The sequence below is a fragment of the Magallana gigas genome, chromosome 1 (assembly GCF_963853765.1).
Source record: "Magallana gigas chromosome 1, xbMagGiga1.1, whole genome shotgun sequence".
NCBI classification, from domain to species: domain Eukaryota; kingdom Metazoa; phylum Mollusca; class Bivalvia; order Ostreida; family Ostreidae; genus Magallana; species Magallana gigas.
The window spans coordinates 32,793,203-32,818,884 of record NC_088853.1 but is presented as its reverse complement, the minus strand read 5'-3'; the positions used below and the strand labels follow the sequence as shown (position 1 = coordinate 32,818,884).

Below are 25,682 nucleotides of genomic sequence, written 5' to 3'. Positions count from 1 at the left end.
TTCTTGATATTCAAAAAGTTTTTATTTCAAATCAAATTGTAACTATTATAGAAATTGTCTATTTTAAGTGCAAAAAGGTCACACAAAAATTTATGCAGCTTCGTACAATTTTTTTTCGTAATCCCTCTATTCAGTGTGACCATTGTGCATAATTAAAATGAATATTTGAAGAAATAAGTTCGCTTAATCAAAAATACTGACAGCAAATCCTAATCAGGATGAAATATCATTTTAGGTGCAAAAAGGTCAAACTAAATAGGCCATAACTCAGAGGGATGGATACTGACCCCCCATTATCTTTGTAATTTTTAAGTATGTTTTGTCTACAGATTTCAATGATATACTTCTCAAGAAAATCTTTATACAACAACATTGAGTAGTGAGATACCTTAAAAGAGTAACAAAAAATCGTAATGTAATTGGTGTGAGCTTTGCAGAAAATTGATTTACCTCTGAAACTCTCTCGGAATCTACAGCCACATAACCAAAAGATAAATATTCTCTAATCAGTCAACTCTGGTATGACTGAAGGGTTACTAGAAGGTGAACATATGGCCGAGCCTTGCATTACACCCCCTTTCAAAACCTTTAAGTTAGCATCCAAAACTGGGTTGCTCAAAACTCAAGTTAACAACTCTAATCACTGTTAAATTCAACTATTGGTCAAATCAGTATCCACTGCTTTAAAAACAAGTGGGCAAAGCGGATAGGTGTCTAACCATTGATTACTAATGTTAAAAAAGTAGTTAGTATCCCATAATGCACATACGTTGTCCCTCTGTCAATAATGGCAGGACAAAATGATAACACTTCAATTTGGACAAACAACACTCAATTTATCATTAAACAAGTTAAATACTTTATATCCATTAAAACAACTATATATAGAAGTACATGTAATGGACTCAATACTGCTTCGATAGAGGAAAATTGGGATAAAGGTGATTTTTTGAATTATTATACACATTGTGCCTGGCTGATCATTTTTTAATTGGCACTTATATTTTCACACTACAAGTGTGAGTTAACCAATTTCTATTAATTACATCCTTCCTTTAAATTAGATGTTTTTTTAAGTGATTGCACTTGACAAGTACACAGCGTACAAATATCAAATATACGTGCAGTAAGGTGTTTTAATCATGTCTAACCAGAACAGTCGGTAATTCAGAAGCCGTGTTTAAAATCCCTGGTTGTAAATCGTGTGACAGTACAAAATGGCCGCTTTTTGCATGTCGACTGTACATTATCGGATCATAATACGATGACTGCTGACCGCTCGTTATTAATTATAGAGGATTTTTCATCGGGAGGAAATGAAATGACCGCATACAAAAGGTGACTGCTTAATATGAGTGCCGCTTCGGCATTTTTGACTGTATATATATACAAATAGCCAATGCTTCCATTTTTATTGGTAGAAGGGACATAAGTTTTTTTTTTTCTACTTTCGATGAACTTAATATGCGGAATGCAAACAGTACGTGTCTATAACGTTATGCAATATTCCTAATGTGCGAGGCCCTTTTAACCCTATTGGAAAATCCAGCGTTTCCATAATACCTTTACCAATTATATTTTTTATCCGATGTAGAACAAAAAAACCTCAATTGTCCAAAGTTGCTAGCAAATAACAGATCATACATGTATATATAAATGATAATTCGGACTCGAGTTTTTGATATGTTGATTTGTATTTTTTGACAGTTACTTTTCTAAATGAAAATCTTATTTTAGTTAGGTTAGATAACATATATTCTTACCGTGTTAGAGTCTGCTTGTTCTTACAAATTCTTCAATGTATCACCATTCTTCTTTATTTTACTACCCTGTCAATATAATCCAATGACTGGGCTTTTCTTATTTAGGAAGGTTTAAAAAACTAATTTCCTAGTTGATGTAATACATCATCTCTGATTTCCTTGTTAAATCATTTTTTAAAGCTTATTTCCTGTTATGAGGTAATAGTATTTTATAGAATCCCTATTTTTACTGTAATTGCCACAATCATTTATTTTTGTTAAATGAATTTGCAAAACACGCGAAAAAGCAAGATTTGTTAAAGACTCTTCTGTTTGCTGATGGTTAGTCTTTGCCGTTCACACAGGATTCTTTTTTACAGGTAGAGCAGTCTTTGCTTCATACAAAGTAATTTGTTATATTTAAATGAAATGAGATTAACACAATGCCATTTATTACACTTATTTGTATCAACATTTTCCCCGCAAGTTTAAGCTTATATTCCTATGTAAAAATTCAAACCCCCATTGTTGCTCCATCCTACCCTTAATTTTTTGTATTTAAGATGAATCCGTTCAACTTGATCAATATTGACTTAAATGGAACTTAAAGACAACTTATAGGGTGCGTAAATGCCACTTAAAGATGCTCAAAGGTCGCTTTAAAAATGACTTAAAGGTGGCTTATAGAAGTGTTGACATAGAGGTCCTATTAACCCTGGCTTGAAGGTGACTTAAAACTGGCTTAAAGATCATACATCCTTTAACAAACCTTAAATGACTTGCTTCAAGATGATTTTTTCGCCCTGTGAGGATTTACTAGCATTCAATTAAATTGTCCAATTGAAAACAATATTTTGATCGTATCCACATTACTAACATGTGGCCTTGTCGCTGAAAGACATCTTCATGCAGCACAATAACCAACTTTTTCCCGTTTTAATATGTTTAGATATATCATATTTTATGTTGAGCAAAACTATCTTAATATATTTTTTAAACTTTGCACACAGCTCTTTATAAAGCTTTGTTTTATGTACTTTAATCAATGGATTTCTTTAGTGATACTATATAGATATGTCTAAATGCAATGATTTCATATCTTAAATTTTTAAACTCGAAATACTTTTGTCACTAAGTGCTTTTCTTCCTTAAAAATATCAAGTCTCTATGCGCTTAATGTGTACAAAAATTGAAACATTTAGCCAATATTTTGCTTTTCGTGAGTCCTAAGTTAACCAAGTAATTTGTCAAAACAAATTTTCGAATTTGTAAACAACACAAAGTGATAAAAATACAGATTCATTTTTGAATATTTCAGAACAAGATCGAAATACAAGTACCTGAATAGGCTCACTGCAAAAGCAAATCTGAAAGTTATACTAGGGATACCAAATGTGAGTTATTCAAACTAAATTCGTGAACCATATTATATATAGTACACAGGTATGACAAAGGCCAACAATCAAAATATTCAACGTAAAGTGAACAGTTATATGTACCTATAAGAGAAAGTTAAACTCTTCAATTTCATTTATTTTTGCAATGACATGGGCCAGAAAAAAATCAAACCCAAACTGTCATAATATTCCATCAATAACCTAAACTCTACATCTATAAATCACAACACATAAATTTTACAATACAAGTAGCGATTTAAGAATGAACAAAAATAGGGCTTCCTCTTTACGAGTTGCAGATAACCTTGTGTACAATAGACAAATACTGGTGACCATACTGAGAGGCTGTATTAGCAGGAAGGATAGACAATTAAAAACAGAAGAAAAATCAAAGGCCGGAACGGCCACAAAGGCATCGAGCTGACATTTTCTTTTATATAGATTGATAAAATATGATATCAATAATTTGAATATTTGTACTCATAGTCGTATATCAAATAATATTAGAATAAAAAAAGTAAATGAATTATGTTTTGCGTACTTTAAAAACAAAAATCACTATATTTCCACATATAATATGTTGTGATGCGTTTATAATACAATAACTCATCATAGTTACAAAAATCAAAGAAATTTCAAAGTTAAAAATAATTATACATGTATTTTCTTTCTGCTTTAAACAACAATTTTCAAGGTGAATACATTGATTACAGTGTGTCTCTAATTATAATAATAAAACATACTTTTATTTATTTCAATTCCCGTTTGAAACTAGATTACCTATGGTATGGTTGTTTACAAACAAATCCACAACACGTGCTATTTTTTGCTCGACCAAACCGACTGCATTATCGTGTTTATTTATTGCAACAAAATCACTAGATACGTTTATCGCTTACATTCATTTTGGAGGCCGTGCCCGATAACAAATAAATTTACATATCAAATTTTATTTCTATCGGGCACGGTCTCCAGTTAAAATGTAATCGATAAACTAAAATAATATTTAGTAATGTTTACACCTTTTGTATTCATCCGCCATTCTTGAATAGGAAAATATATACTTATGCAAAGAGTTATCAATAACCAGGGAGGCAAGGTTGGATTTTTTGTACACAATGTAGTTGAATAAATGGAATAAAAATCTTGTAATACGTTTAATTCTTTAAGGAACTTATTACTTTGTGCGCATTTAAAAGGCGGTGCAGTGCATGAATTTTTGGACGATTGCCAATCCAGACGATCGCTAGAAGGCTGCCGAGCATTAGCTCGACGCCTTAAAAATCATTAAATATTGATGACCTGAGACAAAGTACCGAAGCAGAGAAAAAAACACAGTCCTTTTATAAATCTGACACTTGCAGAGCCATCAATAATATCTGTTGTTAACACCCTTATCAATGCAAATGAAGTTTTCAGCTTTTCATTGTTCACAATAAAAGTATATGCATGGATTTGATCATTAATAGAATCAATAATAACAGTATTAATAATATTAGCAAGACAAAAAATGCATTTCGAACAAATAAAAACAATCCTTAAAAAAGAAAATAACTTTGTTTAAAAAACACAAAGCCAAAAATGCACTTGTGACAATACATCTACTGTGGAATCATTAATTTTCGAGGGTGCCAATTTTCGTGGATTGCTTAAGTTTTACAGGTTCGTGGGGAAGTAATTTCGTGTATTCTCTTAAATCTACAAAGGAAATATGTCTTTATTACACAAATGTATTAATTCGTGGGTGATTTTAATTCGTGGATGAGAGGTACCCACGAATTCCACGAAAATTGAGCCACCACGAAATCTTATGATTCTACAGTATTTCATCTACATGTAACTATTGATTGCATTATATGCATTACTGGTATATTGTTAGAACAAACTGATAAACGGTAATTATCATTCAAAAACATTGTGTCCCATCTACTGTACTTTCATCCTTATATGTAAGAAAAAAATGATACATATGTTCATAGGTTTGAATGATTTGAACAGCTGTGGATTTCATCGTAGTTGCTGGATTTGTTAATGATACCAAGTTCTGTGTATTGTTGCGATGTTTCACTTGGTCCATCTGTAAACAGGAGAATGTTTCTTGATATTTCTTTTTTCATTTTTTTTAAACTTCATTCACCATCTATCATGTTTTGTTTTGGGTTTTTTTCTTCTTTTTTTTTTGGTTAAAATTCAACAAATATCATTTCATATTTACAAATCATTCGTTATTAGTTAATATTTATATGTTGGCAATCTCAATAATGAGGCAAAATATAAATTCCAGAATTCTGACTTACTAATCTTATTTTTGTTTACAGTATATTTGCAGTAATCGTTGTGTATGGAATGTGTTGTAGACAGAAAAAAAGATATTTGCATACAATTAAATTTAATTTCTGTTTAAATGATTATAATAAGCAGTTAAATAGTAAAAAAAAAAAATTAGAGCGATTTAAAAACATTCAGTGGTTTTTAATTAGTTTTTATTTATTATTTTTTATTTTGTTTATTGGATATTTATTTTCGGTTGTTTTTTTATGTGTTTTTTTGCGTTTATAAGATGAATAAGTTTATTGAAATTTTATCTCGTAAAAATGAATAATATTTATATAGTTAGAAAAAAAAAATATTTCACAATTTATCATATTGATCCTAATCAAAGATATGTCTTCGATAAAATGATTGTTAATATAGTTTAACAACATATTTTTTATAGACATGTATTTGAAAGGACTTAAAATGACAAATATAGTTTACATATAGCTGGTATGGCAAACGTATCGGCATATCGAAGCACATTTTGTATAAATATGTAGACAGTTCGTCAAGAAGAAGTGTTTAAAATATTGTCTCATTTAACTAAATTTATGTGTTAAGAAGGATGGGGAAATTACGTGTTGGATATAATGTAAAATTAGTAATTTAGATCTAACCTTTTGAAACACGAACTCATTGGAGTTGGTCTTTTAAAAATGAAACTTTAACTGAAAGAATTATAAGTGCTGTACCTGTTTTCCTTCTCCACAAAATTAAATGTATTATACTTCCAGCAAGAAAAATCACACAAGAAACAACGACGACCAATGACAATAAGCTTTTTGTCACCATACCACTGCGGATTTAACTTGTCTGAATCAAAAAGTACATATTAACTTTATTATAATTATTATCATCATTATTAAGTTTTTAAATATACGCAGGTACACATGACTAAATGAATATCTATATTTAAGATCTTAACGTTTGCATTCATTATTGCATAAATCGATTAAGATTATTAAAAGGAGGTTTTTGTCAATATACCTAAACCACACATCAAGCCAGTCCATCCTGGTTTACAGCCTTTAATGCATATACCCATAACTGGATCACAAGATCCGTTTTCAGAACAGTAGATGTCACACCGGTTGATGCAGTCTATTCCAAAGAATCCAGGTGGACATGCTGTGGAAATCATCACATACGGGTAATGACTTTTACTTTCGTGATTCATATATTTAATATAATGCTTATATGAGTTTAAAATTGAAACAAATTAATTGTACGAATTTCAGTTTTCTAATTTTCTAATTAAAAAATTATTTAAATTGATATCAGTTATTCTATAAAAATAGTACAAACTTTCGTTGCAATAGTCCCCTCTGTATTCGTGTAAACATTCGTTCAAGCAACTTCCGTTAACATGATTGCAGTGGTTGGTTTTTAAACAGTGCCCACATTTTCTGTTGCATTCGTCTCCAAAGTATCCATTATCGCACACTTAAAAATCATCAGTAAAATAAATATGAATATCTAGTGAAACACGTGTTTTTCTCAAAAACGTCGCAAGTATCCACATGGGAAAGTTAAATAATGGATAACATTTGTTTGTGATATATTATGATTGAATGATCTTAATTGAAACCTTATTTGAATATCGTAATTTTTCTTTCTTTGTTATGTTATTTTCTATACTTAAAAATAAATATCTATTAATGTCAAGTTTTTGGACACTGCATTTGTTTTAAATTTTCTACCAAAAATTATCAAATGAACTAAGTACCATGCAATGCACTGATGACGTTAAGATATTTTTTGTATTGTGCTTATTTTGATAATATTCTTCATGCAAAAATGTATACAGCCACTGGCAAAGTTTTTCATACCTTATATAGAAAAATGGTGTTTCCTGTTCATAAAGTTATGATGCAATAAATAAAAGGAAGTGTATATACATATCTCCTTATCACAAATGTTGCCTTTCCATCCTTGTTTGCAACCGCCATCACAATGTCCTGAGATCCTGTCACAGCTAGAATTAACGTTACAGGTTGTGCTACCTGTTCCCAACAATTTTGACCGTAGAATCCTATCATGCATTCTGCAATTATCAATTTCTAAACTACAAACAAAATGCATATATTTAAAGGTTTTCTTGTAATATTATTGACTTATTTTACAACTATTCGGTATTCATTTTAAACTTGATTATCGAAGTATCTACTGCATTGAATCAAATAACTAGGCAAATAGTATGTGTATTGTTAAATATATTCATCTTATGTTACCAATAAAATATAAATTTGTTATTCTCTAATCCTATACCTCTCAAGACATATCTTTGTTACATGTAATATGTTTAGTTTATTCGAGGATTGTAGTCTACGATAACTCTTGTCTGAAATTTTCTATAATAATATCATCTATGCTACACTACAACTCGATTTGAAGCCTATGTAGGACATATTCAATACTGGGTTTTATTTTTCATTATTGATACATATGCAAAAACATATAATTCTGTTTCATTGCAAGAAACAGATAATCATTTGATGAACCTCTTCAGTTAAATTACATATAAAGTATTCACAAAAAAGTTCACATTTCTTTAACCTCTTTCAAATACTCTTAGAAAAGTTCTTATTTTGTTCCAAATATTTAATTTTGTCATACTTACTCTGTTCACAAGTCATCCCTGTCCATCCAGGTTTACATCCTCCGTTACATTCTCCTGTAAATCTGTCACAAGAGTTGGTTACGATACAATTCAGACTGCATTGGTTACTACAGCTCTTACCATAGAAGCCCAACTCACAAGCTAGAACAGATCATTTACAAATTGAGGTATAAACATTGTTGCAAAAGGATAAAAGGTGGTAATGCTGTTTATTCTATGTTAATTATAACCTACTTAGACATACTTACTCCGATCACACGTGATTCCTGTCCATCCTGGTTTACATCCTCCGTCACATTGTCCTGTAAACCTGTCACAGTTGTTGGTTACGTTACAATTTTGACTGCATTGGTAACTGCAGTTGTAACCAAAGTAACCTGATTGACACGCTACAAATTTATAGTTTTTGAAATTATCGGTGATCTTTTTATTGAAATGTAATAATATCTATTTTTTGAAAGTAAAAGACAACTTATTTAAACAATAAAACAAATGTACTGTGACCACACGTAATTCCTGTCCATCCTGGTTTACATCCTCCGTCACATTGTCCTGTAAACCTGTCACAATCCTTGACTACTTTACAGTTTTTGCTGCATTGGTGGTAACTGCAGTTTTTTCCATAGTACCCAGATGGGCAACCTAAGGTGAATTAATACACATTTTGTAAATAAAATTCATAGATGTTAAATTCAGTAATGATAGTATATGTTTCAATAAGAATGTTGCCCATTACTAATAGTAAGAGCAATTTTTAGATAACTTTTATTCATCCTTGTCCAAGAACAAGAAAAATTCAAAAACTTTATAAATAGGTTAAGCAAATCCAAAAACAAATGTTAGATGCATGCACAAACTGTGAGACACAGTTTATTTTAATAGTTTGGTCTATCTAATTCATGCGCAATCGTTGAAACAATAATATATTGTGTTAGACACATTCTATTTATTCGTTGCACCATAAAATACTACTTTAATGATAGTTTATTTTCATACTATTAAAAACTTGCAGAAAAATCAATGTTATATTTTTACAGGAACCTGTGGCATTTATATTATCCTTAACCTTTATCTATTGAACAAAAAAAAAGCAAACAGATTTCTATTTATGTTTTTATATGCATTGTGCTTAATGGACAATTTAATTTAATCATCTTTTAAGCTTGTTTAAAAAAATTACTAAAAGATAAAATTCGTCATAGTTTGCCTGGTCAGTCTGGCGATTATTCTACAGAAGGTACCCTTTTTGGAATCTGGCACAACTCGACTACGATGTCTGCTCGACAATGTGCGGTGTTTGTGTGATGAAAGGATGAGTTGTGTCTAATTTCGAAGATTAAGTAACGAACATTTTTAGATCATCCTACGAGCAGGTAAAATGGAAGACGATTTTTATACGATACTCTCACAAATGAGTACGAAATTGTTGAATTGATACACGATATTTAGACGAGTTTTTCGATTTTATATCTGGTATGTTAGTTTATAAAGTGATAACTAAACAAATTAATGATTGCATCATTGCATACAATACTTACCTGGAAATAATTTTATATGATATAAATAGTGCATTCAGGGGAATATTCATATTGATTAGAAAACATATATGAAAACACTTTCACGTAGACGTAAATTTGAGAGTGTCATCAGATTACCAACAAAATATATATTATGACAGTGTTTGCAACTATGAGTAAAACACTTTACATAATTTTCTGATTTTTGCAATTATTAACGCACAAGAAGATTGTGATAATGATTTAGTTGACCAATTGCTTAAATAATCATGAAAGCTGCGGCAATATTGTTTGACCTGTTACCTGAAAAAATGAAAAAAAAAATCATTTTTTTAAATGAAGTAATTACAAGTATATGGCAAATTTCGAAGGACATTGTTCTGTAATAAACTTTCATGATTACTGTACGATGTACTTACATGTAGTTATCGAAATAAGAACACCATTGCGAAACACTTACTAGTCTTTACTTTCGTACTAACACGTAGTTTTATCTTAGATAAAACAAAATTATCAGAGGTTAGTGTGGGAAAATGCATTTTATAAATAAACAGGGCATTATCTTAAAAACAATTGCTAGACTTTGACCTGTGCGCGCACTGGTTGACATTGCATATCGCGGACATTTACGAAATAGAAACATTGACACACCGTATTGTTGACATCTACATAACAAAGCTATAAACCCACAATAATGCTATTAATTTCACTACACTTTCCTTTGTTAAAAAAATGCCTTCCATATACTCGTAATTTAACAGAATATTGAAGTTGCATTAAGATAACAGTCAAATTTATCATACTAAACCTTTTTGAGACTGTAAATACCTTTCATGTAAAATTTTAATCCATATAATCGAAGAATTCAACACCTTTACTTTAACGTACACGTATTTTTATGCTACAGACACAATACACGGAACGCATTCTATCGTAAAACCAGGTCCGTAGGACATTTATTATATCTTCTCTCTCCTAAGAAATACAATGGGATTTTTTTTTGCATGTAAGCAAATATTGTTTTGCCATCACGAAGACAAAAGTTAGTTCTAAGTTGATATGTATAATTGTTATTTTATAATTTTTCTCATAAGAAATTATAAATATATAAGAACAGAATATAAAGCAAATTGCCAATGAAAATGTACAAGTACGTGTATTGTTTCAGAGTTTATTCATGGAAATATGGTATTATGGAAACATTAACTAAAGATCTCGATAGCGTCCATGTATTGCGCACACGCAAGATTGTAAAATCCAAAAAATCCAGATGAATGTCGGGATCTTTTGAGGAATTTTCGTTTATTATTTATTAGCGTTGCTTAATTGAGAAAAAACAGCAAATTGGTAATCTTGAAGAACCAATGATGTTAAAAATATATAAAACAAAAGACAGTACTCTTCCAATTTATCGGTATTAAAGACCAAAAATTCGAGTCTATTATTTTAATATAGTAGTATAGATTATGCCATTAAATCCTATTTATAATGGTTGTTTTGATTCGACATTTGATTATTTTGTAGAGCGCATATTATTTCTTTTCTAGAGTGTTTAATGTTCAGGTTCTAGCTGTTTGACACCGGGAAGCTTATCTTAATCTGCTTTTTACAAGGGCATATGCTAAACAGATCATTGCTATATTTTGGATATAAATTTAGGGATTGTTTAATTTATTAAAAGTGCTGCTTCTTCGATAAAATCAATATAATGAATTAATAAATGCGTAAAATATTTAGCGAAGGTCATGTTAGTTCCAACCGGGGTTCATTTCTTTGATATTTATTATTTAATAAAAAATGAACTCTATATAAGGCTAAAAAGCAGCAGTACATTTCAGAATCTACCAGAAAATTCGAATTTAATTATCTTTTTTTTTTTTTTAATTCAAATAAGGGTATGCACTTGTAATATTGAAATTTGTTTATGACCTCCGTTCGGGAGAATTATCAACAAATGTCACGTGACTATCAATTCAGGGGACCACACTAATGTCATACAAAGTAGCATTTACTATACTATTTCATTTAATATCACATTTATATCATAATAAAATTACTTAACATAAATATTTTGAAATAAAAGATGCATCGTTTTATGAACGTTTCAATCCGCTGATATTTTCATAGTAAGCCTTAACAGGGCTGCTTTACTTGCCAGCTGATTAACAAGGATGCAAGTCATTTAATCGATATATTTCCAAATGGGTGACTTTTTTTAAAATCAAGTAAATGAAACCAAAAAAAAAGATGGCATGAAATATCAAATGGACAAAAACAGAATCGCTATGTTTTAAGTGTATAATGTTTCCTAGAATTAAAACTTCGTATTTACAGACGTAAATCTAAAAAAGAAATTATATGTTATTTGTATTGTTTTACTCTTCTATTTATTAGTATTTTGGACACATCTTTAATCTCACATACCGTACTCAGTACTACAGTTTTCAAAACTGCGATAACACAAGTTTGTTTACTCGGCTTCCTGTAGCGATAATGACTCAGTGAATGATATTTACATTTGCAAATGTGTTTCTTTATATGAACGTATAGATTAGCGAAAATGCTCAATTCTATATGAATTTCTTCATGGTGTCACAGTGATAATCTCATGCGCTTATCATTTGATGATTACATTATTGTTAACATAAAAACATGGTTATTTCAATGATTCTAAACGGATTGCCTTTTTCAAACGTATATATAAGATATAAACAGCAATGTTAAAGACTTCACCACAATATGAACTTGAACACTGTGTCGGAAAATTATGCTAGTAGCAAGGTGACATTTTTGGGAGTTGATTGAGTCATTCTATATTCAGAGGTCGCGTCATCAAGCTATCACGCGACCTGGTGAACACATTGGCAGAGAGTATATCTTGCATGTCGGAGATTAACGGAAAAAGCCAAGCATCTGGTTGAACGAGACTAATTTTATTATTGCTCGGATCCATAAAATATTTGGAATATTTCGATGATTGATACATAGTTTGATGGAATCAATTCTATCTTTAAATGTTAAACAATACGATTCACACAGGGTTTTCTCGAAATTCTTCTCGGAAAAGTCAGAGAATTCATACTATAAAAATGTGCGTAATTCAAATACATATTATTAACTACTTGCCAAGCAAAATAGTATATCGTTGATTTTAAAACAAATAATAACCATTAAAATCTACTCCCGTCAGTACTTCAGTACATTGATTGTACATGTATCCGTCTAATCTGCACGTATCAAATAATTCAAAAATGCAATATGATAGACATTTACTTAGAGAACTTATAAACATCTTTGTTACTTATGTATCTCACCTATCAGGTGTGAAATTTACCTTAAAAGTATACATTCTTACAGGAAAAAAATACCATAAGGAAAAAGAAATTGTCTTTTAAGATATAAAAGATTTCTTACCGGAATAAAATAGAGATAAAATTCCGATAGGATTTGAACAAAACCTCTAAATGATTTTATAATCAAATAAGAAATTGTAGAATGCTCTAGTCAAACTACCTCTTTGAATTAAATATATAACTTTCGTTGGATTATCCTATATATCCTGTAGGAAGTTTTTTTCTCCTAAGGAGATTATTATTTTCCTATCGGGTATTAATATTTAAAAGATGATATCTCATCTGTCATGTGAGATACGCTATAACACTAAGTGGTAATATACTTTCAAGACTATTGTTTTTTATTGGGTGTAAATGGATTTTTACAGAACTGCATTTTAAGCGGCTGCAAAATCTTGGAACATCAGGGGTCTTCTTGGTTGGTACATGTACTACACAAAAATAACATATATCATACTTGATTGTTTTACCCTGTTTAGCTCAATGAAATATTTTTAAAAACGAACCCAATGTATTCTCTGTCAAATTGATAGACATTTCCTTGATTAAAAAATTATTTTATTTTATTTTTTTATAAGCTTACGTTGTTTGACAATTAAACGGGCATGGTCACGATTGTGGATAAAATCTGTTTTTCTGTTTTTATTATTTGCAATGCCTTAGAAATGCATTTCTAATGATCAAATGCTATTTGAGAGCTAGTTATTCAGTAATAAACAATATAGAGAGCTCATAATTCTTTGTCATGTAAACAAGGCTCGTGTCCTGCTTTTGTTTAAATAGGTTCAATATAGCAGTAAAAATATTTTTGCAGCTGAATTGTCTTTTTATTCATTTTTAGCATAAATAAACAGTTTCTAACGTTAAACATATTCATTTTAGGTAAAAAAAAAAATTGGAATTTTAACTTCAGCATTCAAAATATAAACAAAAACTTTGTTTACATAGCAGAGAATTGCAAGCTCTCTAACTCGCCTAAAACTCAACAAATTTTGGTTGCCTTTTAAAAATGCATTACTGAAGCATTGTAAACATAAAAAAAATCTTGACCAAGCCCCCTTAACAAATAAAGAACAAATATATCATAAACTGCATCTCTTTGCAACAATCTATTCCTTTTTTATTTATCTATGTAGCAAGTTAACTTGTTATCTTGTAGATTGGGCTATGACAGAAAGGAAAATGGTTTATATATCTTGATTTTCGAAATCAACACATTCTAATTGGCTTCAATTGCTTGTGTTTATAAACAAACATGTTGTAAAAAAAACAGGATATGTCCGGAAAAAACAATATGATTTAAGAACATCAATGTGAGAGAAATGCGCCATAATGCTTATTTTTCAGTTTATGAAAATCCCATGCATGAAGTTGTCAATGGTTTAAACTTTCTAAAAATCATATTTTCGATGGAATGATGAGGGTATATAGACCTTCTTCCTGTAATCAATTAAATGATGTAATGATAAATGACCTGCATCAATTAACCCCCCCCCCCCCCCCTCATTCTGAAAGACGGTCAACTTGCAAGTGTTAACACATCATTATACTATTTACAAATTATACATGCAATTCCAAAATATGTTTTTATAGGTATTTTTATAAAGTGCGTTATGTTCCTTGATAACAAAAAAAGGTTAATATACATTTGTAACGCACTTTCAAGTAAAAAGTTCATTAACTTGCTCCCAAATTTAACGCACTTTGATTTTTCTTCAAAGTGCATTGATTTGGTGCCATATTTAAAAAAATTGAAAATAAAAAACTCGAAGTGCAAACTTTTATTACAAATTACATTTTCCCTACACACTACAACATAAAAAAAAAATTAAAAAAAACACTAATGTGTGCACATACTCAACGTATACTTCTACTTCACACAGTTCATTGTATGCATACCGAGACAGATAACTAAGGTTGTTATAAGGACTACGTTCATTGTAGTAAATGACATAACGTCCGCATATAGAACAGTTGATTTGCTGGTCAACTGATGGTTCACCAATTGACTGGTCTTTGTAACAAAGATGTCCTTGATCTTTGGATGTTGTATTTGAAACGTAAATTGAAAACCCAGCCATTCTATTGACAAATGGACCTGGATCTGAAATGAATTATTATGAGAAAGATATGAAGTTCATTCTAAAGAGGTTAGTTTCTTTGTTTTTGTCCTTTGCCTTCTAGTCTAAACATATTGTATAATACATTTCTTCTACCCTTATATTTATATTCATAGAAGTATATCTCTTTTTTATGAAATGTAATAGCATATATGTAATGACGCCGTTATTAACATATAAAACACGGAACCATCAGGCTATTATTATTGATAAAAATAGAAAGTGCTTTATATATTCACCTTACTGGCTTAGTATCTATATATTTAATCCGACACTTTAAAGATGCCTAGTGTTGTTCATTCTATTCAGTGCTCTCTCTCTCTCTCTCTCTCTCTCTCTCTCTCTCTCTCTCTCTCTCTCTCTCTCTCTCTCTCTCTCTCTCTCTCTACACCGCAAGGTACGTGTTATTCTTAATTTCATATATTTGAAGTTTATTGCAAAAAAAAATCAATCAAGAACTATTGAAATAATTGTTTCACTTTTATGATAATAACACATAAAAGCAAAAATATAATACGTTCGTATAGCTTGCTCATTTTATTCACAAAATATGTGTAAACCATACTTCGGTTTTCCGTCCTGTAGTAAATATTGATGTAACTAATACTGACGACCCTCCCAAGGTCCACTCTCCATTCAGCTGTATAATAACCGTCATCATTGAAAGTGCACTGGCCTCAAATTCCACGATTACTATATAAACCGTCCACTGCATTCTCACTTCCAAAATCTCTGGTTGAATCTTGCCACGGATGCTTTTGCCACGTAGGCTTATTCAATGCGAGGTTTTCTTTGCGGATGTAAAACATCAAAGTGTTATCATAAAATGTATTCAATACACACATATGTATATTATGTATAGTTGTTTGTATAATTAGTTCTATGTGCATAATTTAAATGTAGACGTGCACTCGAATGTAGACGTGCACTTCCCTCGAGATATAAAAAAAAATAAACAATAAAACATGTATTTTATATTTCAACAATGTTAATGCATTTTTGTGTTAACCAAATAAATATATACTACTACTTATGTCACGCTTTTCATTAGACTACATTAGTCTTCTTCATCATGGTAAGCATTACAGATATACCTAAGCAATCACAGATTATATACATTATATTTATCAAATGAAATAAAAGTTAAAATACATAGTCCTTAATTTTGTTTTTAATTTTTTTAGAAGAGTGGTGCATTTTTATGGTTATTTTTTCAAGAGCTAATCATACTTACCTAAAGCACACACAGCTGCGTACACCTGACTGGTGAAAATGATAATCACAATTTTAGACACAATACCTCTGTAGATAGTGGAAGTTATAAGTACAGGTATATGATGTTAACTATGAAACGAAAGGAGAAAAAAACCAACCATTTTTTTGATAAGTAAGGGTTAAATGAACATATCCGAATAACTTCCGTATTGTACATCCATTTTATTAATTCATACGAAAAAAAGAGTATGTACCTATTTCTTCATTTCAATTCGAATGCATCGTTTTCTTTAAAAAATGCATGTATCTACATCTTATTTTTTTAGTATCAAATAGAATCACTGTTTCGTATTTTATATCAATGCAATAGATAGAAAAACAAATATGTATCTCTTAGTAAAAAAGCATGCACTTACATGTACTCACTGGTAATTGGGACAATACAATGTTTATGGTTCAGAAGACAACAGCTAAGGAAAAAGTTTCCGTCAATAGGGTCAATAAACTTGATATTGTCCAAAAATATAAATATTAAAATGCATGTATTTGATTATACCTAATATTTTTTTTTGTCAGCGATGAAGAGTTAGTTGAAGGTCAGAAAGTCTGAGTCATCATGCTTTCAATTGAACGTAGACTCGGATAACACCAGGAAAGTTTAAGATTAAACACGAGGAAAATTGAAAGCTGTCAGTGAAATGTTTTAAATACTATTTACTATAGGCTAAGGGCTAAGAACACAGACATTTCGTTCTAGATTATCTATAGCAAGGGTGTTTACTTGTCAGAATTTAAGATAGACAGAAAAAACATTTTATCTTCCGCACTAATATCAAACAAGAAAAAAGGAGATTAAGAAATCAAGGTCTAAAAACAAATGACGATGCAAAAAACTTAAAACCAGGAAGCAAAAGAAATATTTCTATTGGTTAGGACATTCCATAAATTTCATAAATAATAATATTTGACAATTAAGAAAACTAAACTTTTAAGGGATATCAATTTATATTGCCTGACGGAAATGTTTTATATATATTTCATTTAAAGTATAACCTTTACATTTTTTCCTCCTTTTAAATTGTATATGATATTTAAATACAATATTATGTAATTTATGTAATATGCTAGCATCCTAATAGATTTAGTATTTACGTTTTTGTACAAGACTCCATGGGAGTTAATGAGACCCACGTACAATGCGAGACGAAAGGTTAAACATATATGTATATAAAAAAAAAATTTTTTAAATCATTACATATCTACAATTCTTTATATAATTGTGCATACTTCCTGATAAAAATATTAGTAAAAGTAAGATTCAACCATCTTTCTTTGCGTAATGATTTTATTCCAGCCGATGATGACATTCAACATCCGATTAAGTGTTGTTCGTAAATGTTTGAGACATATACTAAGCCTTAAAACAAAATTGATTCATCTATGTCTTACATGTAATAGATATAAAGCATCAAAACTATCGATAATAAGTAAATATGTTGCTTCAGGTCTGTACATGAAAATATTTACAAACTGTTCATTGTTTGTACATCGATTATCAGACCCGAATCCAAATATAGCTGATGCATTAAGAAATTTATGTTTAATATACTATATAAAATCAATTCTATATCCAAAACAAGCTATGTTCGACAAAGAACTCTATGTGATATTAGTCAAATTTGGCCCCCATAGTTCGCAATTTTTAAAGTGATTAAGGTATAACAATTTGTTGTGTTATTTAATAAAAAAAAAAGTTGACATAAAATATGTTTTTACACATTTCTTTGATTTATATGCACTCACTGGCAGTATATGATGTCAGAAGTGACGCTATTTTTATCAGTTAATCAAAATAAGTCAAAAATTGACATTTTTCTTATTCTTTTAATATGAAATAAAGAGCGACTCTTTGAACAAGAACGAAATTGTTGTCACTTATAAGTACTGGAGAGATACATCTTTGGTGAAAATATTTTGTTTGTTCAAGCAGTCGCTCAATGTTTCCCTCAAAAACAGCTTCAAAACAAGCTGTTTTATGCTAAAAATGCAAAAATGGCGGGAAAAAGTAAATTTCATGATGTTATATTTTTAAATTGTGGGCACTAAAATGAAAATGAAAATTATCAAAAAACTTCAATTGTATATTTGTACAAATAAAACAAAGAACTACAATAAAATGACAATTTTCATTTAAGGGAGCCATTTTAGGAACAAACCATATATAGTCTCTATCTGAGTGCATGATTATCTGCAGTTCAAACTATAACGCAATGGCGCCAACCAAGCTAAAAGATGACATCAGAATGGAAATGAAACGCTGGGCAAGAGAGTACGCAATCAAAATGTACTCAGTCTAGTAAATAGTTGTTCAAAATATTCTTTTTTATATTCATATATTTTTTTCTATGTAATTGTACTATGCAGTACAATAACCATTTACAGATCAATGACCCGATATTAATAAAAAAGATTTTTCAATCTGAGTGAGATTTGACCTTAACATGGAGTGGTTGTTCAGGAAGTTTTTATTTGCGAATCGATATTTGGTTTAAAATAATTAAAAATATACTGCTGTAAATAATTGAGACAAAACATATAAAATTGAAAAAAGAATATAATGAAAGGGAATAACGATTCTTAGTACTTTTTTTTTTAAATTTAGACTCCTGTTGATAAATATCTAAATTGTCAACCCTTTTTTCTTAATGTTAAATAAAAATTATTGTAAAGTTAAAGTCATTTTGTTTACAGAATATTATCTAGAACGGAGATAATTATTAAAAAAACAAAAACAAAAGCAAGATATGACGAAACTATCTTTATTCAAATTTTCGAGTACGTCAGAGCTTTGGCTATTTGTGTTTTTGTGACCGATATGAATTCCTTAATACAGAAATACAGTCCTTAGTTTGTCATTCCTTATCTTGTTTAGCTCAATATATTTTACAGTTAAGAGAACATTTGTGGACAAGCTGATCCTCTAAATAGCGATAAATCGTCAATATTTGAATGAATTTGAAGACGAATTCAACGGAATACCTTCCAAAATATACGTATTCATAATTATTTTTGTTATATATGTTCTTAGCATATAGACACAGACATGTACTCAAATTAAAAAAAAACAACTTATAACTTATGAAAAACCATAACTTTTTTGCTCAATAATTCTTTAAGAATAACAAAAACATATATGCGGCATATCAAATACAATGATGAAATAAAATTTTCAAATAGTCAGACTGATACAACACATAAACTTACCAATTTTATAATTAAAAGGCAATATCCTCGTAGTTCATCTTTCAATATTTTTTGGATTGTCAAATCTTATATTCACTAAACTGAACTTTAGTCAAAAAGAACCATGTAGACTTCAGTTGTTGAAAATGAAGAGATTCTAACATCCAATGAAATGTCATCTGCTAAATCGTATGTGTCTTTACATTTGACATTCAATAATGATATACATATTAAGTGATAATATAACCAATATTAATCAAATATCTTTATTTATATCATATACCGTAAAAATAGTTATGTATTCGTATTTGTGTATATCAAAACATTCTGGAAAAACAATTCTGATTTGAACACTATAAAAAAAGTAAGGCAATGCTATTCATAACAAAAAAAAATAATTTGTGCTATATACAAAACAACGGAAATGCATTGCTAACATGTATGCATAACCGTTACGATACAAAATATGAAATGTAATATAAAAGTAATGTATCTTTATATACAATCATAAAGTGAAAAAAGTTAACATACAAAATATATATTGTCATATGTAACTGCAAAATTATTGGTTATAGTAGATATTTTCGCACGATTTTGTGTAACTCTGTAAGGCTTCATGAATCAGTTGGTACTCTTCCTGTAGCGAAATAAAAGATAGATACAACGTTTAAAAGTTTGTGATATTTAGACTGAATTAACGTATTACATTTAACTGTGTTTACATAAAATGTAAAAATAAATGCAAAGAATATAACGCGAATGAAATATCTTTAATAAAAAAATGCTAAGTGTCTGATATATCTTTTTATTTCATCATTTTTTACAGGCAAAAATTTAAAGAAAAACTCCATAAACATCGATTTTTTTACCAATGATGAGCAAAGTTCAGGACGTCGTGTTTGTAGGAGTCTGACCACAGAGAACACGTCTATCTCCTCGTCCATTGTCAGTTGTTGTATCAGGTTGTATACAGCACAGAACACACCACACAGAGCGGCACCATCACTTTAAGTATAAAATTAGATGTAATTTCTGCTTTAACTTTGATTGCTGTTATACATTAACAATCATTGATCTTATGATTGATGTTATACATTTGGAATGAAATAATAATCATTAGAAAACAATAGTTTTATTTTGTGAAAGTCAGTATATATCTTCGGACTCTACACTCGTCATGTCTAATGTTTTGGATATTTTTATTTCTTTTATTGACAATGTCAAGGAAACTTAACCTAGAGCGGTTTTAGACTTTTTCACAATAAACAAAATTTGAAAATATAGTTCAAAATATTTTCGGGACATCCATTGGTTTAATTAAACATCCTTATATTCTTTAAAAACAATACAGCAAGGTATAAAGGGGGTTTGGACATCAATAAATTATCTTATTTCGTATCATTTAAGAAACAATCATTGTTTTTATTTTATGCAAAATAAAAATTTACTTTACTGTTCTTTTTAAATTAAAAAATATCATTATGTCAATACTCAATACACGGCCAATGATGTAATTTCTCATAAAAATAAAAAAAAACCAACTTAATAAATGTTTGTAGTCATTGTTATTAGAGGGATAAATCTAATTGTATTAAAGCATTTTAGTATCTTTTTAGCTGATAATATCAACAGCTCATTGGGTGTTTTTTTTTCAGTAAAAAAGACAAATTGTTTGTGCCTTAAGAAAAAAATAAAAACAAAAAACAAGAACAAAAAAAGACCCCCCCCCCCCCCAAAAAAAAAAAGAAAAAATCAAAAAATTCACCCCCACACCCAAATAGAAAAAAAAAATTCTTAAACAAATACAAAGAACAAAATGAACCAAACAAAACAATCCAAGTAAATGAAAAAATGAAAACAAAGCAACGGTGTACATGTACTTGTATTATATATCTACCTGCAACAGGAATTACAATGTACCTGCTTAAGACAATAATTGGAGATTCTGTTTCAATGTTTCGTGCAAACGATACCAAGCTAAGGAGGTGAGTTACTGTCTTTGAATGAGTTTCTTTGATGTCGTTCATTGGCTCAGCTATCTCAACAGACCATGTTTCATCGCTTTTCTTAAGAAAGATATGACAATTTTGTTATAATCATTAGGAAAAATGGTATTTTGACTGTATAGTTTTGTGATGCCTTACAAATATTGTATACTAACTCCTTCTTTGGTTATTTCGATTATGCTGCTCTTGACGTCTCTTGTTTGTTCGTGTCGTAATTTTGTTGTGAAAGGAGTAACTTGTTTTGATCTGGTTGCAGTTGGAAGCCATGTGCTCGCCTAAAAAAGGAAATTTAAAACTGAGATTTTCAAAATCAACACAAACTTTATTGAAAAAAACCCCAAAATGATTAAAAAAATCAGCCTTATACAAATCAATAAACCGTACACATTCTATACTGCAGAGAGGTTCCATACAGACAACAACTTCAGAGTCATAATCAATAATCAGTCGAAGGAAGTCAACAGCGTCACCTTTTGTCGGGTAATTGGTGATGATAAACGCATTTTGATTGGTGAAAGACTAAAAAAAAATCCCACTACATGTAGAATTATGATTTGTTTATGTTGAAAAAAGACGATTCCAAAATTGACGAAAACGATGGTTTTCGAAACTTACGGGAACAGTTATAGCATTTATGTACCTTCCTCGTTTTGGTACATTTGACGTAAGGAAAAGGATGTGCTTGTCAACTAAAAAAATCGGATACTTATCAGTGTCATTTAGATATTTTAAAGAACTTATACTACTCGCTCTATGTACGATGACGACAAATAAAAACATATTTGTGTTGCAAATATATGTCATTTTCAAAACATAAAAAATTACCATTGCTTCCAAATATTTTACTCTCCATATGTTACAATGATTTGAGCTTTGTAACTGTTAATCCTCTCTTACAAAAATGTATTGTATTGGTATTTTTAAGGTCTTAAAACCTAACTAGAAACATTGCGAAATTAAGAAAAGAAGTACACAATTCCAATATGTAAAATAAGGCTACTTACGAGGGTGAATGGACGCTGAAAAATCATGAAACTGTGAAGACACTTTGTAGTCCTTTGCTGTGTATTGTGGTCGAACTGCCAGTAGTTTCTGTGGGGTACGTGTATATTGTATTAAAAACAAACGTTTATATTAACTGTCTTTTGAGACATGATATTGAACAAAAATACTATGTTGCAAAATGTAAAATCTGTTAACATTATTAATGTCACAAATTTCATGTTCATGGACCTCAGCAAATACGAGTACAATTTTAAAAAAAGCAAAATAATTTAAATTTTTTTTTGTAATTGTTAGTTTTTTTAAAATTATTCATTAAGCGAAAATTAAAAAAATTCCATGGTTAAGATACAAAAGAAATAAATAATAAACTTTTTTCTTATTCTTATCACCCACTTTCCACTTTGTTTTTGATTTATGCTTTAAACAAACCAACCTGAAACTCCTTTTTGAATGCTGAAACATTAGCTGGCTTATTACAGAGTTCATTCTGAAGTTTCTGAAGAAATTCTGTTGTACTCAAAACAGTTGGTGGTGCTTTAAACATCTCATGGAGGGTAAGGAATATTGTCTTGTATTGTTCCTTGTTGCGAATATACAATTTGTCAATGTTTAAAAGTTCAACATGGTATCATATATTAGCCCCCAAACTTAATATGAACGCCTGAAAATCATATTTTAACACATATGGTTTACCCAGACTTTATCTGTTGTTTGTTGCAATATGAATAAATGCAAATTGATATAAAATCCCCCAAATCTATACAGAATTAGAAGATAATTTAATATAGTTGATTTTCTTATTAGTCCATTATACTTATTTACTTCTTGAGGTATGATGTAAAGCAGAGTACATTTAAAACCATTTTTTTTCCTTTTGCATAAATTTAATACTGGTTTTTTAAATGACATTTTGATTCATTTTAAGAACTAATTTTGATTATAACATAGCATTTCATGTTAATGATTTTTTTCTATCAAAAAAATCTCACACTTACATAGGTCTGGACCATATTCATCCGGTTTCTTCTCATTTTTTTCACATACTCTGCAATGTTGATTTTGCTATGCGTTTTCCCTGATTCAATCAGTACATCTATTGCAATATAGGTTCCTGTTCTCCCTATTCCAGCACTAAAGTTATAAGTCATCAATTTCAGAACTGTCTAATCATGATTGTTAAAAATGTTTATTATATCGTTGGTTAACACTTGAGTGACCCCTTTAAATATAATCAAAAGTGTTTTTACCTGTCAAATACAGATGAATGCTGTCTATTCTACTATATAGTATTAATGGTTTAAATAAAATTCAGTATTATAGGTTATTCATACGGCGAGGTCATGTCTATATACCTGCAATGAACAAGGACAGGTCCATTGTGGCTGTCAATTTTGGATCTCGTCACTTGATCATGAAATAGTAAGAGACATAGCGCTTCTGGTATTCCATGATCCGGCCAGGCGGTATAATGATACTGAGTAATTGTTCTACTGGCGCTTTTGCGCTAAAAACGAATAAAGAAATAATTTACGCAAAACTTGTTTGATGATGGTCATAGTTGTTAATGTTAGTTTATTTTATAATATGATTATCATAAAAATGTCCAATGGAAGAAAGCGCATAGGAATAAAACAACGACCCATCCTGGTTTTGTGACATAAGAATGAACTTTGATTTAGGTAATCAGATGATAAGTAGTGCGTTTTCATTAAGTGATAATACAATACTATCTTTAAACAATGTTACAGCCATCTTCTGCTGATGATTCTTACTTATTATTAAATTCATCTTTAATGCAAATAACTAATTACAAGAAACATGACTCTCAGTAGGTCGTCCTGAGATATATCTGCGTTTTAAGCCATTGTAGAGATATGCTTATTATTCAGATGGTTTATTTTATTTTTCATGTTATGCATTTCAATGTACACTGTAGTCGACATATATAAAAAATTGCGAAAACAAAAAAATATAAGCAGAAAACAAAGAACACCACAAAAAATATTTTATGACTCTAACCTTCTTATTGGTGACTTTAAGTTTCCGGATAACGTAAAACGTATACTGTTTCTCTTCAAGAGAGTGAACCGTGAAACTACCGCACTCTATTGATGTTTGTAAGTTAGGCCAATATTGGGTGCATTTCCACTTTGGAATCACATAAATGACATATAAATGACATTTAACTAAACTATTTTATAAAGACTTTAAATATTACATTTTTTTTTGGCAAATCAAACAAGATGCACATAACAGACTAGTTTTCACCTTGTCGCCTTCCATGATATTTGTTAACATTACAACCTGCTCCACATGTTCTTGCCAAATCATCCACCAAAAGTCATCCACCGTGTTTTGTTTTGGTCCTGTAAGAATGCTTGATCATACACTACTATGCAATTTTGACATTTTATCATGGGTATTGTGATAATTTATGACACACAACATGCTCAAAGGCCATATTCCTCAACTGAGCATCAACAGCAGGAGAAAATCATCTTTATGTAGTTATGAAAATATCTAGACAAAGTTGTAAAAACATCTTCTTTGAAAATATACTCAGACTTTCTAGAAAGTCATTTGCTTAACATTAAGCCACTTTCTAGGCAAAGCCTGTTAACAAGACACAGGTGTGAACTTTTTTATCGGTTTTTCTAGTTACTGCAGAAAGCAGTTCCATGACTTCGCTTAAATCGCTCAACCCTAATATAAACTTACTTGGGCATGTGTTCTACTCTAGTGGACTGACGAGTAGTAGAACGCATTTCAGCTCAAAGATAGGTTAACATTAGCACCTATTCTCACGCACTTAGACTTTACAAAGCCCTTCATATATATATATATATATATATATATATATATATATATATATATCTATATATATATATATATATATATATATATATATATATATATATATATATATATATATATATATATATTTCTTAGATTGTATCAAGTGAATGTATGGTCACGTAAAACTACCCATGAAATGCTCTCTCTCTCTCTCTCTGTTCCTCTTTTGTTTCATACAGGTTTGTATGAAAAGACAAGATTGTTTTTTTTATTATATGGTACTGCTATTGGTAAAACAAACCTTAACTTCTTATTAAAAAAACCAATTGTATTTCATATTCAAAAGCAACAT

The 25,682-nt window shown here is 29.9% G+C and overlaps 1 protein-coding gene across 1 annotated transcript; it reads right to left on the bottom strand.

Annotated features, from left to right (window-relative positions):
• Positions 1-19,083: 19,083 nt before the first annotated feature.
• On the bottom strand, positions 19,084-25,302 carry LOC105318121 (receptor-type tyrosine-protein phosphatase C). Its single transcript, XM_066066279.1, has 12 exons — positions 24,803-25,302; positions 24,554-24,682; positions 23,887-24,038; positions 23,530-23,665; positions 22,968-23,114; positions 22,534-22,621; positions 22,145-22,218; positions 21,914-22,048; positions 21,685-21,804; positions 21,444-21,589; positions 20,393-20,528; positions 19,084-20,160 (listed from the first exon to the last, which is right to left on the bottom strand). The coding sequence occupies exons 1-12, from the start codon at positions 24,863-24,865 to the stop codon at positions 20,086-20,088; spliced, it is 1,401 nt and encodes a 466-aa protein (XP_065922351.1). The 5' UTR covers positions 24,866-25,302; the 3' UTR covers positions 19,084-20,085.
• Between the last annotated feature and the right edge of the window lie 380 nt (positions 25,303-25,682).

What these genes read in the sequence shown, in the direction of transcription:
- LOC105318121 (XM_066066279.1), bottom strand. Translation starts at nt 24,865, where the DNA reads ATGATTTGGCAAGAACATGTGGAGCAGGTTGTAATGTTAACAAATATC. An exon ending in ATATCATGGAAGGCGACAAG is followed by an intron (nt 24,683 to 24,802) that starts GTGAAAACTAGT and finishes GTGATTCCAAAG; the next exon opens with TGGAAATGCACCCAATATTG. An exon ending in TGAATATGGTCCAGACCTAT is followed by an intron (nt 23,115 to 23,529) that starts GTAAGTGTGAGA and finishes ATTCGCAACAAG; the next exon opens with GAACAATACAAGACAATATT.